Below are 13,436 nucleotides of genomic sequence, written 5' to 3' on the forward strand. Positions count from 1 at the left end.
TCAATCTAATTAGTCTACTGGTCTCTACTGATCTCTGTATCTGTATCTAACATTCATTTATCTCATTAAATGGGAGGCAACTGCTTATGTATTAAAGGTAAAGTCACATTTATTGACAACTCCATTCTCTTGAAATGTGAGTCTATTGCAAAGCATCTGGCAAAGTTCAAAGGGACGAAATGAGTTCTGTTGAGCAGAGATGTGTGAGGCCATGTGAGAGGGATTACCACACAGACATCCTCCCTGTCTCCTATTGTCATATTTCTTCAATTATCTATCCTCTTTCCTTGTCCCAAAGCAGCCTGGTTGTTGCCCCATAAGGCCACAAGGAAGATGCTGGAAGACATGGTGAGGGCATTACACAAGGCACACTGCAGCTCTAGCAATCTGACATAAGATATTGCATGTGTGAGAAATGTTCAAAATTACTAGAGCATTCCAAATTATACCTGTGTGACTTAATCATGGTATCCAGAGTACAAGAAACATCTTGGACATCAAAGTCAAGTTGACAGACTCTGACATTCCTCACTAGTAGTAAACCAGCCCTGATCTTGGATTTTCAACCCTATATGGTATACCAGACATTATGAGCTTTGCAGGTGTTTTTTATTCATATATACAGTATATTGCATTTAGATTAGTAGAATTGTATCTGACTTTGTTTAATACTGTTGGAGGAATCTGCTCCATGTGAATGAGATAGTCATGGTATTTGAACGTTACTAATCAGATAAGAATGTGTGGGGTGTTCAAAGTAAACATATCCCAGGGAGAAGCAAGGTTCTGGAGCAGGATTTGTTGCCAGATATCACAGCTGATTTTGCCTTATTAGGCTGGATCATGTTTGGTGCTCTATGAGTGGTAATATGCGTAGCTCTGGCTGATAGAGTTAGACCTCCATCCTCCATCCAGACTCATTTAGGTAAGGAGAATGGTGGAGGCCAAATGCACAGACAAAAGGAGAAGCATTTTTTGTGTGCTTCTAATGCATACTGATGGAGATACTTCTACCTATGATTTTATATTTTAAAGGCCCAGCGCAGTCAAAAACGTGATATTCCTGTGTTTTATATATATTTCAACACTATGAGGCTGGGGTAATACTGTAAAATTGTGAAAATTATGATGATGCCCTTTTAGTTTGAAAAGACTGCCTGAAATTTCAGCCTGTTTTGGGATGGAGTTTTGGTCTGCCTGGTGACATCACAAGTTAATAAAGTTATTGCTTGAGAAATTGCTCTCAGCTAAGAAGCTATTTGTATTTCTTTTTGACCATTTTAATTTGAAAATAATCACAATACGGTACTTATGATTTGATATTGAGATAAAAAACCACTGCATTGGATCTTAAAGTTGTTTTTGTTGTGATGCCAAAGATACTAAAAGTACCTAGGCTGGAATTCTTTCAAACCTGCAGTAAGGAAGTGATATTGTTACTGCCATAATTGGAAGTGCATATGAAGTAATTTGGTGAATCAGAAAATGTTAAAGGATACTATTCTAATAAACACATTCATTTTTGCAGTGCATACGTTATGCATGTCTATGCAGTATGCAGTGTGGGTGGGTGTGCCACAGTGGCTGTTTCACTGAATCCCACCCTCAGAGCAGATATTGTAATGGTGTTCTGTTGTGAACTGAGAGGACGTTTGTCTGCAGCTGTTTTCTTACAAGGTCTGTAACAAAACAGTCAATGCATGTTGATCCCCCTCTTCATGTATCATGATTAGATATGTCTCTCCAGTAATAACACAATTTATAATATTTATACATGAAGAGAAGAAATAAGAGACAGCCCTATTGCTGCAGTGATTGACGTTGAGACATGAATGGCAGCAGTGTTAGGAACAAAAAGGAGCTCAGTTGTTTGCCCTTTTGGAGTATTGGATTGAACAGTCCTCCTATGTGGAAATATTATTTGTCCAAAATGCCAATGAATTACACGTCTAGTTAGCCATCAGTGAGATGGGATCTCAGAGTGAATGTCAGCCCAAAGAGCACCACATACAGCCAGACCTGAGGGTTGTAATGGCCATAGAATCAAAAGAAACCAACATGATGTCAAACATCTATAATGCTGCCTGCCCTAAAGGCCGTTGGAAGTGTATTTATGTTGTTTATGAAGAGTATTTATGTTGAAATACCACAGTGAAAACAACCAGAAAGCCTAACTGATTAACACTGTTGGCAAGTGTGATATACTGTTAAAGTATCCCTCACATAAACATGATTTCTTTTAGTGCAGTCTTAACATCTGTGTTGTATCTGAGTTGTAATGGTATTATTGTAGACAATGATCCCCCATTTCCCATATTTTCCCTCTTACGTAACCTGATTTATTCGGAGGTGATGAGTCAGAAAGAGTGACATCATTGTCCGGAACCAGAAACACTGATTGGATCTCTCTGCTACATTTTGTCTTGTTGTTGTTGTACTGTACACAGACAGAGTGCATATATCTGTCTCTAAGCACTGACCATAATGATTACAGTCCGTAAAGTTGCGGGCCACATGGAAAACCCATCAACCCAAATACTCTTGGACAGCTCTCAGCCTCGCCTGGCCAAGGCACAAGTCAGAGAAAGTTGATCTCAAATGGAAAGTCTTAATAATCACGTATCAATTCTCAAGTCCCATGGTAGCAGTTGTAGATCTTTTCAGGTCTTGCGTTTCCATGCCAACCCTGTTATTATGGGCTTTTGGAGCCACTGTAGAGGAGAGGAAATGACCTCCCTTTGAGTCCCCAAAGGCCTTTGATGTAGAAACAGCTAATCTGATTTTCCAAGGTGCTGGTGATTAGGACCTGACTTCGGCCTGACATGGCTCACTCTCGCCACGGTGGCCATTCCACAGCTCTCTTTCACTGTATGTCATGGAAGAGTTTAGGGAGAGTTGTGACTCATGTTTTGAATGGCCTCTGCTGTGGTAACAGGGATAGGAGGATAACAAACGTTCTCCTTTCAGAATGCCTTGACAGTGGGTTAATAGAACCCCAGTCAACTCAACTCATGACTTAGTTTTGATTTATAGACGAAAAGGTTGTTTGGCAGACAGACTAATGACACAGAGATGAAATGTTAAATGTTCCATTGAAAAGAATGGTCTGTGGCATAGGAAGAATCAATCAATCCCACAGAGACCCAACAAAGGACGTTACACATTAACATGTAATATAGACGTGCAACGTTTTCTAGACAGTAATGCTATTTTGATCTGGAATGCGTTCACTCGTCTTTAGAGAACACACAATTCAGTCTTGAATGCCTGCCTGCTCTTCTGCCGGGAATTGCATCAAAGTTCAGATCTCTGGGAGTGATGTTCGGCATTTATAAAAAATGATCCAATAACTGAAGAAGCACAGTTTGTTGCATTGTAAGTGACTTTTATCAGTGCAGGCAGCTCCTGAGCTCTTTGGTCAGTCCCTTCCCACTGGGCACAGACGTCAACTCAATGTGTATTCCAGATTGGTTCACAACAACGTTGATTCAACCAGTGTGGGTTATTTGCCTTCAAAACTTGGACGTGACCCAACTAAAAGGCATAATGCAATTGTCTCTGGAATAAGAGGTAATTGACCATAAATCTGTTTGTCTCCTTTTATGGTGTTGTGTAAGAGAATATGCTACCGTGGTGTTCTCTGCATGTGAGTGACTTGATATCAATTATTTGCTCACCATCTAACCAGTATGTGTGTTTTGTTTATCACAGGTGAATACTTTGGTGGCTGCACAAAGACTTTGGCGTCATAGACCAGCCAGGCTCATAACACGAAGACTTTGGTGTCAGACCCCAGCCAGGATCATAACAAATGAAATGCAGTCTCAGGTACAGGCATTTTGGCTCACAAATTTCATTTAGGATTTGAGAGTAAAACTGACATCTTTCTCTAACTCCACATGAAGAGAGCTAGATTCTTAGTAGAACTGAATTCTATGAAAGAACATATTCAGGCAGACCCAAAGTATTGAAGATTTGATAGAGATATTAAAAACAAATCGAATTTGCTGTGTCAGAGAAAATAATCTTTGAAGTCTGCCTTGGCAGAGTTGGCATGAACAGCATACAGAGAGGTGCCTTTTAAAGATGCTATACAACAAGGCAAAACAACAACACATAAGTTAGAATGAAAATAACAGCTATTTACTGTATTTATAGGCTACAATTTCCATGAAAATGCCCCAGTCCTAGCTCTATAATGGTATCTCTCGGAATAGCTAGATACAGTTTCATCCTGTGTGAGAGGCACAAGAGCTTCCCATGACCCCCAGAGTTCACACAGAGAGAGCTGAAACGCCCCTTGTGGACTCAAACACGCAGGAGTAGGATAAGAGGGGCAGTGTTGGGCAGCAAGGAGGGAGGCTGACCAGTTGACACAGAAACTTAGAGAGCAGGGGAGGGCTTTGGGAGAATCACTAATGCTGGTGCACTTTCACTGCGGTCAACATCAGCGACCCCTTTTCGACCCCCTCGGCCTGAGCCACTCCCCCTAGTTGGAGAACACAAGGCCCAGCTGAATGGATGGTTAATGGGCTTATAATGGGCCTCTCCTGTTTCAGCCCCCTGATCTAGGTCCTGAATGGGCCCTTTCTACAGCCTCTGCAAGGGAGATGATGAAGTGGGTGGAACAGCACATCCTTCTGCTGCTCTGCTTTAAATAAATGAGAGGCCTTTTCACCAGGAGCCCCACTGTTAGGGTCAATTAATGTCCACATAAAAACAATGTTGTTAACAAGCCCACCCAACCTCCCTCAGAGAGAGAGAGAGCGCAAGAGAGAGAGAGAGAGAGAGAGAGAGAGAGAGAGAGAGAGAGAGAGAGAGAGAGAGAGAGAGAGAGAGAGAGAGAGAGAGAGAGAGAGAGAGAGAGAGAGAGAGAGAGAGAGAGAGCATTAACAAAATGACATGGCTGTGTTTAGATGTAGTGTTCAACTGCCTCTCTCCTGTAGCAACGTGTGGACATCCTGGACCATCTGAACGGCTCTCGTATCGTCTTCTCTGACGATGGCCCTCCCTCCAGCCAGCAGCATCACCTGTCCCCTCCAGACCTGACCCAGGAGGTGGTGGTCATCTCCCCGGGGCTCCCCACCCCCCTTCTCAGCCCCTTCCATTCCACAAGACTGCCACCCGTGGAGCTCATTAAGGCAAACAAAACTGTTAAGGTGATACACATGGTTATTGTACAGATGTAGAATCTTAATTCGGGCCAATTTGCTACAGCAGGAAAATAATCCTGCAGCAATAGGAAATGTGAATTATTATATGAATTATAATTAATGTACATTTATGTAGGGGTTGATACATTTTTCTTAAGGGAAAATCAAGTCTGACATTTCTAAGTGGAAATTGCAAACTTCAGAGGCCTTGTTCAACCTCAAATACACTAAAGGTTTTAAATGTCCTGCATTGCAGGAAAGTTCTCCTGAAACAGGGTGATCAAATTAAGACCTTTGGGTGACCTTTGGGTGGTGGACCATTCTTGATACACACAGGAAACTGTTGAGTCTGAAAGCCCAACAGCGCTTAAATATTTTGTCTTGCCCATTCACCCTCTGAATGGCACACATACACAATCCATGTCTCAAGGCCTAAAAATCCTTTAACATGTCTTCCTCCCCTTTTAATACACTGATTGAATTGGATTTAACAAGTGACATCAATAAGGATCATAGCTTTCACCTGGATTCACCTGGTCAGTCTATGTCATGGAAAGAGCAGGGTTCCTAATGCTTTGTACACTCTGTGTAGATCACACGTTATATTGAGAGACAACGGCTCCTTTCTGTGGAATTGTCTAGTATCACAGGTTCAGTGTTATGCCTCTGGATTGGAATATACTGGATATTGATAGAGGACCTGAATTTGTGTTGGTTAATCCAATATATGATAATGTGTCCTGCACTACAGACTATTTCCACAGTTTAGTTTAGTTTATTAAGATCCCCATTAGCTCCTGCACATGCAGCAGCTACTTTTCCTGGGGTTCACATAGAACGCACAAGTACACGACGAAGTACAGAACAGTAATAGACAAGAACAACATAAGATATTACTTTTTTAAAAATAAATAAAGAGTTATATATAGTAAAGACACCAAGAGACAACAAAAATACTATTTACACACAATTCATATATACAATCACATGCTCTCCAACCGTTAATATTCATATCAGACTAATTTATTTTCCATCTTAGGTTTCAGAGGTCAATGGGAGTGACCCTCTTACCGACCCTCTTCGTTTTGGATCATACTATGGCCCTGCTCAATCAAATGGTAGGATTATAGTTTTCTTGAAATTATCATATAGAGCATTACAGTTTGAGTTTTATGTTGAAGTCATGAATGTGCAAAGTATTATGGGATATTTGGTGGGAGAGAAGACAGAACACTCTGGAATACTCTCAATGGAGACATGAATGATATGTGCTGCGGTCGCAGTCTGCAATCTTCTGCTAAAAGATTCTCAGAACTCTGTGTTTCAAATGTCAAGGCTTAATGTATATATAATGTCTTTTTTATCATCAGCTTTAATGAAGCCTTCACAATCATATTATTATCACTCTAAAATGTATTATACGATGCAGGGTATTAACCACACAATTGCTTCGTAAATGAAAACAAACTCCATTTCACAGTGGCACTCTGTGGCCACCCAGTGGCAATGGTGGTGGAGAAGGCTTCATACTGCTACTCAGCTGAAATGTAATAGAAAAATGAGGACAGTTAGAATTGTTTTTGATAACAGGTCTGTCCTGTCTTTCTGTAACAGGGGGTCTTTCTAATGGAGTCCAGACCAGGGGCTCTTCCACTCTGCCACGCAGGGTTACTACAAGGGAGGAGCGCCTCATCAAGTTCTCTGGGATCGGCCCAGTGGATGAAACAGGGATGCCCATCGCCTCAAGATCAGTAAGATGAACACAGACAGATAGCAGCTTGCATAACTATACATAAAAGCATCTGCTACGTAGCATATATTATTGTTATATTTATATTATATTATAACCATATATCACCCTAGGGCCCAGACTTTTTCTTAATCTGGTCACGCAGATAATAAAAACTCCTTGGTACACTCAAACAGGTGTAGGATCTTAATTTGACCAGTGTTGTCGCAGCAAAATAATCCTGCAGAAACAGGATTTAAACGTTTAGTCTATAATGGTGCTTGATCGATGGTTAGGCTATTAGCTGTCCAAAATGAGGCTACATGAAAAGTGCAATACTGTTAATATAATCCAGGCTGTATCACATTCGGCCGTAGGGTATCACATTCCCATAGGGCGGCTCACAATTGGCCCAGTGTTGTCCGAGTTTTGCCAGGGTAGGCCGTCATTGTAAATAAGAATGTGTTCTTAACTGACTTGACTAGTTAAATTAAGGATACATCCAAAAATACATTTAAAAAATAAATGATTATTGAATTTATGTAACACATGAAGCTCATCTGCATTTCCTGCGGTACAACAAAATTCTCAGCAACAAAAGAGTGGTCAAATTAAAATCCAACATCTGTAGTTGTCATTTACCTGGAGCCAAAATGTCCTCATTCATGTACTCTGAAACTTCTGAGAGCTTTTTCTCATATGTCTAACAAGGTGTTTTTGTCATGTTTCCTTCTTTTCTCACACCAGAGCGTGAACAAGCCCAAAGACTGGTACAGAAGCATGTTCAGGCAGATCCACAAGAAGCCAGAAGGTATGACTTCTCCTCCCTCTCACCTTCTCTCACACACACTCACTCACACCAGCCCAGACAGAGAATTCCTTTCTATCAATGTCAGCCTCCAGAGAGCTGATCCAGAAGGCAGATTATTGCAGGGACAGGAGAACTCTCAAGGTGTTTTGATATCTATACCCAATCATTCCAACTTATCTACAGTATCTCCACATATCTAGCACCATCCTAAATGTATTCTTTCATACCAGTTCTTATATCCAGTTGTATATCAGTAGTCTATTTCTGGTTATGTGTCTGCTTGGTGGTATTGACAGGCAGCACTCAGGTCCTCAGAGTGACAGGACAGGAATGGCCAGGATGGAGTTTAAAACTGATTCTCAGGTGTCACCACTCTCCAGGCAGTTGGCTTTTAACCCACTACAGGTTTCACAGCCACTGATCCCTCCTGAGAGCAGTGTCTACTGCGCTGGTTCATTGTGCCATAGGCACCAACCTGATTAATGTGCAGGTGATGGATTCCTTTGGCAGTGTACAGAAAATATTTGCATTAGTCACATATCAGAATTGCATTGGAATGTCACTAGGGCCCGATTCTGACTTAGGAAATTACGCCTTTCGTAGGCACGCCTTTCAGCCCTTCTCAATAGTTGATATTCAGACTTACCTTATGAAGGAGCGTAACAGGCTTTGCAGGTGTGGTTACCTTGCTCCGCTGAATAAATGTAATTGAACCGGTGATACTCCTCCCACTAGCTGGCCAACAGATTTTCTCATTGAGTTTTCATTCAATTGGGTTTTCAGTGCATTTTAAGCCATCCCTTTAAATACTGTGTACATTTAATTAGAATTTTGTCAACAGACTAGAATACATCGAGAGAACGGGTTCAGAAAATGGGGGTCAATGAAAGAAATCCAAATATATGCATATTCGTCTCCGTTTCAACACCAACTGTTAGATAAAAAAATATCTGATCTTGTAGATTATATAGGCAAATTTTGGGGTTAGGAAAGTACGGAATAATTTTTTAAAAATGGTTTGAAGAGCCTTTACACACAAAATATATTGATGAATCAAATATACAGTGGTTTGATTCCTTCTGAAAATTGCCATATTCCATTCTTTGACCCATGGTAATGTTAGAAGATTTTTATTTTATTTTTGATTTATTTCACCTTTATTTAACCAGGTAGACTAGTTGAGAACAAGTTCTCATTTACAACTGTGACCTGGCCCAGATAAAGCAAAGCAGTGTGACACAGACAACAACACAGAGTTTCACATGGAATAAACAATAAACAAGCCAATAACACAATAAACAAGTCAATGACACAGTAGAAAAAAAAAGAAAGTCTATATACAGTGTGTGCAGAAGGCATGAGGAGGTAGGCAAAAAATAGGCCATAGGAGTGAATAATTACAATTTAGCAGATTAACACTGGAGTGATAAATGAGCAGATGATGATGTGCAAGTAGAGAAACTGGTGTGCAAAAGAGCAGAAAAGTACATAAAAACAGTATGGGGTTAAGTAGGTAGATTGGGTGGGCTATTTACAGATGGACTAAGTGGACTAAGCGATCGGTTAGCTGCTCAGATAGCTGAAGTTTAAAGTTGGCGAGGGAAATAAAAGTCTCCAACTTCAGCGATTTTTGCAATTCGCTCCATTCACTGGCAGCAGAGAACTGGAAGGAAAGGCGGCCAAATGAGGTGTTGGCTTTGGGGATGGTCAGTGAGATATACCTGCTGGAACGTGTGCTACAGGTGGGTGTTTGTTATCGTGACCAGTGAACTGAGATAAGGCAGAGCTTTACCTAGCATAGACTTATAGATGACCTGGAGCCAGTGGGTCTGGCGACAAATATGTAGCGAGGGCCAGCCGACTAGAGCATACAGGTTTCAGTGGTAGGTGGTATAAGGTGATTTGTTGACAAAACGGATGGCACTGTGATAGACTGCATCCAGTTTGCTGAGTAGAGTATTGGAAGCTATTTTGTAGATGACATCGCCGAAGTCGAGGATCGGTAGGATAGTTTGGTGAGTTTGGTGGCGTGAGTGAAGGAGGCTTTGTTGCGAAATAGAAAGCCGATTCTAGATTTGATTTTAGATTGGAGATGTTTAATATGAGTCTGGAAGGAGAGTTTACAGTCTAACCAGACACCTAGGTATTTATAGTTGTCCACATATTCTAGGTCGGAACCATCCAGGGTGGTGATGCTAGTCGGGTGGGCAGGTGTGGGCAAAGAACGGTTGAAAAGCATGCATTTGGTTTTACTAGTGTTTAAGAGCAGTTGGAGGCCACGGAAGGAGTGTTGTATGGCATTGAAGCTCGTTTGGAGGTTAGTTAGCACAGTGTCCAAGGAAGGGCCAGAAGTATACAGAATGGTGTCGTCTGTGTAGAGGTGGATCAGGGAATTGCCCACAGCAAGAGCGACATCATTGATATATACAGAGAAAAGAGTTGGCCCGAGAATTGAACCCTGTGGTACCCCCATAGAGACTGCCAGAGGACAACATGCCCTCCGATTTGACACACTGAACTCTGCCTGCAAAGTAGTTGGTGAACCAGGCGAGGCAGTCATTAGAAAAACCAAGGCTATTGAGTCTGCCGATAAGAATACGGTGATTGACTGAGTCGAAAGCCTTGGCCAGGTTGATGAAGACGGCTGCACAGTACTGTCTTTTATCGATGGCGGTTATGATATTGTTCAGTACCTTGAGGGTGGCTGACCAGCTCGGAAACCGGATTGCACAGCGGAGAAGGTACGGTGGGTCAGTGATCTGTTTATTAACTTGGGGGGGAGCTGTTGGCCTGGGTTGGAGTAGCCAGGAGGAAGGCATGGCCAGCCGTTGAGAAATGCTTATTGAAATTTCCGATTATCATGGATTTATCAGTGGTGACCGTGTTACCTAGCCTCAGTGCAGTGGGCAGCTGGGCAGATTAGTGTACATAGCATTATAATAGGTAGAATAGTGTACAATAGTAGGCTATACCCTCATCTATTGCCTGCACTAACCGTGGAACTGTGTGATCACACAGCCAAGTACTGCACCATGCGTCAGGTTCAAACTGTTACAGCTTGATCTGCACTCCACTCCATAACAATTCAATTAGCATATATATTAGTTAGAAGTTAACAAAAACAATGTAATTAAATGGAATGATAAATTGGCAGTTGAATATATGTTGTTATTATGCCTACTGAGGGTCGGTACCGATAGTGGCTAATATTTAACATGATAGAAACAGGAAACAGAGAAAGTCGGGGTAGTCTATAACTAAGAGATTTGAAAGTGCCCATCCTTGCAAATTAAAAGACTGTATCATTTCAATTCAGCATAATGGCACAGTATTTCATCAGCTTTACTGTGGGAAAGCTGATATGTTGATATGCTTCAGTTTGCTTTCATATGACTGGTTTCACATTTGTCTCCATCAATTATAAGGTAAAATAGATCTAAAACAAGTGTCATTTATATTTACAACTCCCTTATCCAATCGGATTACTCATTTACATAGCTCTTGTCAATAGCTCTTATCAAGTTGTAAATTACAGTGCATGGAGAATGCTGTTATTTCTAACAGAAAAAATAAAGTAGATGCTTTTTCAACCTGGGTCTGGCAGATTGCTTGACCTTATTCGTGGTTTTCTCACGTGTAAAGGTGGTGGAAATATGAGGGAATTAAGTCAAGGTCAGAATACGGCGTCTCTGTAGACACACCTCTGCCACTCCTTCATTTATTTGATCTCCACCCCAAACTAAAAGCAGGAGAATAGCACGCTATTCTCATTCTTAAATTCAAGGTCAGAATACTCATATATAGAGAAAAGTGCATAAAAAGGGAATAACGTTACATTTACGTGAGCTTAACTTGAGACGGAATTCGGAATCAGGGCCCTACTGAATAGAATATACACTATATATACAAAAGTACATGAACATGCCTTAACATTTGTGGATTTGGCAATTCCAGCACACAGCCATGCAATCGCCATAGACAAACATTGGCAGTAGAACGGCCTTACTGAAGAGCTCAGTGACTTTCATTGTGGCACTGTCATATGATGCCACCTTTCCAACAAGTCAGTTCGTCAAATTTCTGCCCTGCTAGAGCTACCCCGGTCAAATGTACATGCTGTTATTGTGAAATGGAAACATCTAGGCGCAACAACAGCTCAGCCGTGAAATGGTAGGCCACACAAGCTCACAGATTGGGACCGCTGAGTGCTGAAGCGTGTAGCGCATAAAATTGTTTGCAACAGAGTTGCAACACTCACTCATGCTACCTCAAATGTCAGCACATGAGCTGATCGTCGGGAGCTTCATGAAATGGGTTTCCATGGCCGAGCAGCCGCACACAAGCCTAAGATCACCATGCGTAATGCCAAGCATCGGCTAGAGCTGTGTAAAGTCAACATTGGACTCTGGAGCAGTGGAAACGTGTTCTCTGGAGTGATGAATCACGCTTCACCATCTGGCAGTCCGACGGACAAATCTGGGTTTGACGGATGTCAGGAGAACGGCCCGAATGCATAGTGCCAACTGTAAAGTTTGGTGGAGGAGGAATAATGGTCTGGGGCTGTTTTTCATGGTTCAGGCTAGGCCCCTTAGTTGGGGTGAGTGTACTATTTATGATTAATGTTCTCTAAATCCCTCTAACTCTGCTATCTTTACCCATTTGTTAGAAACTGACGAGGACTCTGAGCGATGGTCTGCTGAACGTGAGTAAAGTGGAAATAACATAGCCATGTTCTGGGGTGTAACTTATCTACTCTGTCAGATGGCCAGTCTTTGCTAACACTAATTTTTACTGATCCTCAGGGAGCCGGGCCCTTGCTGCTGACTCAGCCGGTGGGCAGCAGACTCAGATCCATATGGACAATTACGGAGCCCTCCCTGACTGGTGAGACTGGGAGAGACTGATGGGACTGAATAGGACTGGGAGATTCCACGTTCAACCTCCTCATTTAAACCAACAGTAGAGCTCATGTTGAGAATGTTAGAATGTATTTGTTTCTGTTACTGTATAACCATGACCAAGTTCACAGCATATCAGAAGCATGTGGTCAGTCATTGTGAAACACCCAGTTCGTGCTACTTCAGTCAACCTGGTAATTGGGTGAATGGTATAAGTGTGAATTCCAAACCCCAACCCAAGACAAGGAGTGTGGGGAGAGACAAAAACAAGTGCCAGGTAGACACGTTTGGATCTGTTCCTACAGGCATTGACAATGAAACCATGATTAAGTTGTGTTGTGTGTGTGTGTGTGTGTGTGTGTGTGTGTGTGTGTGTGTGTGTGTGTGTGTGTGTGTGTGTGCACGCACGTGTGCGTGCGTGCATGTGTGTTGTTGGGGATTGTGTTTCAGGAGTGAGCTGGGGGTTGAAGATAAGCTTTCAGACCGATGGGGGGAGCCACCACAACCCAGGAGCATATTTGACTTTGAGCCTGGACAGAGCACCACCTCAGAGGTCCACGGCCAGGTTAGGCCTTACCCTCCTTTACCAGGGTGCTTAACATGTAGCAATACCACACATTTTAATATAGGTGGTACTTGGATTGAACATATTGTTTGTATTTAAAGGTTGCACTGTGGCAAATAATTCCTGATTTTAAAGCAACATGTTTTTCAATATACCACTATACCACCATTTCAGTTTTCAAAGGAATTGTGGCTTAGCTTCAGAACTATTTTTGAGAGTTTTTCTTTGTACTGTATTTGTTAGTGTGGAGTGGGCTGCCTACAATAGCTGCTCATGGTGG

The 13,436-nt window shown here is 41.9% G+C and overlaps 1 protein-coding gene across 8 annotated transcripts in view; it reads left to right on the top strand.

Annotated features, from left to right (window-relative positions):
• The window catches only part of sorbs3 (sorbin and SH3 domain containing 3), a 38,080-nt gene that overhangs the window by 13,941 nt on the left and 10,703 nt on the right, over positions 1-13,436 (top strand). For 4 of the 8 annotated variants that reach the window (XR_002955429.1, XM_024438762.1, XM_024438763.1 and 1 more), the window contains exons 1-9: positions 319-348; positions 3,712-3,828; positions 4,947-5,159; positions 6,193-6,271; positions 6,768-6,904; positions 7,630-7,693; positions 12,360-12,395; positions 12,496-12,577; positions 13,042-13,156. Coding sequence is in view for 7 of the 8 variants with exons in the window: in XM_024438762.1 (XP_024294530.1) it covers positions 334-348; positions 3,712-3,828; positions 4,947-5,159; positions 6,193-6,271; positions 6,768-6,904; positions 7,630-7,693; positions 12,360-12,395; positions 12,496-12,577; positions 13,042-13,156 (858 nt within the window). In the remaining variant the exon portion in view is untranslated. Of the gene's footprint in view, positions 1-318; positions 349-3,711; positions 3,829-4,946; positions 5,160-6,192; positions 6,272-6,767; positions 6,905-7,629; positions 7,694-12,359; positions 12,396-12,495; positions 12,578-13,041; positions 13,157-13,436 lie in introns of those variants that run through there. The other 4 variants (XM_024438768.2, XM_024438767.2, XM_024438766.2 and 1 more) reach the window with 1 other exon arrangement.

The sequence above is a fragment of the Oncorhynchus tshawytscha genome, linkage group LG12 (assembly GCF_018296145.1).
Source record: "Oncorhynchus tshawytscha isolate Ot180627B linkage group LG12, Otsh_v2.0, whole genome shotgun sequence".
NCBI classification, from domain to species: Eukaryota; Metazoa; Chordata; class Actinopteri; order Salmoniformes; family Salmonidae; genus Oncorhynchus; species Oncorhynchus tshawytscha.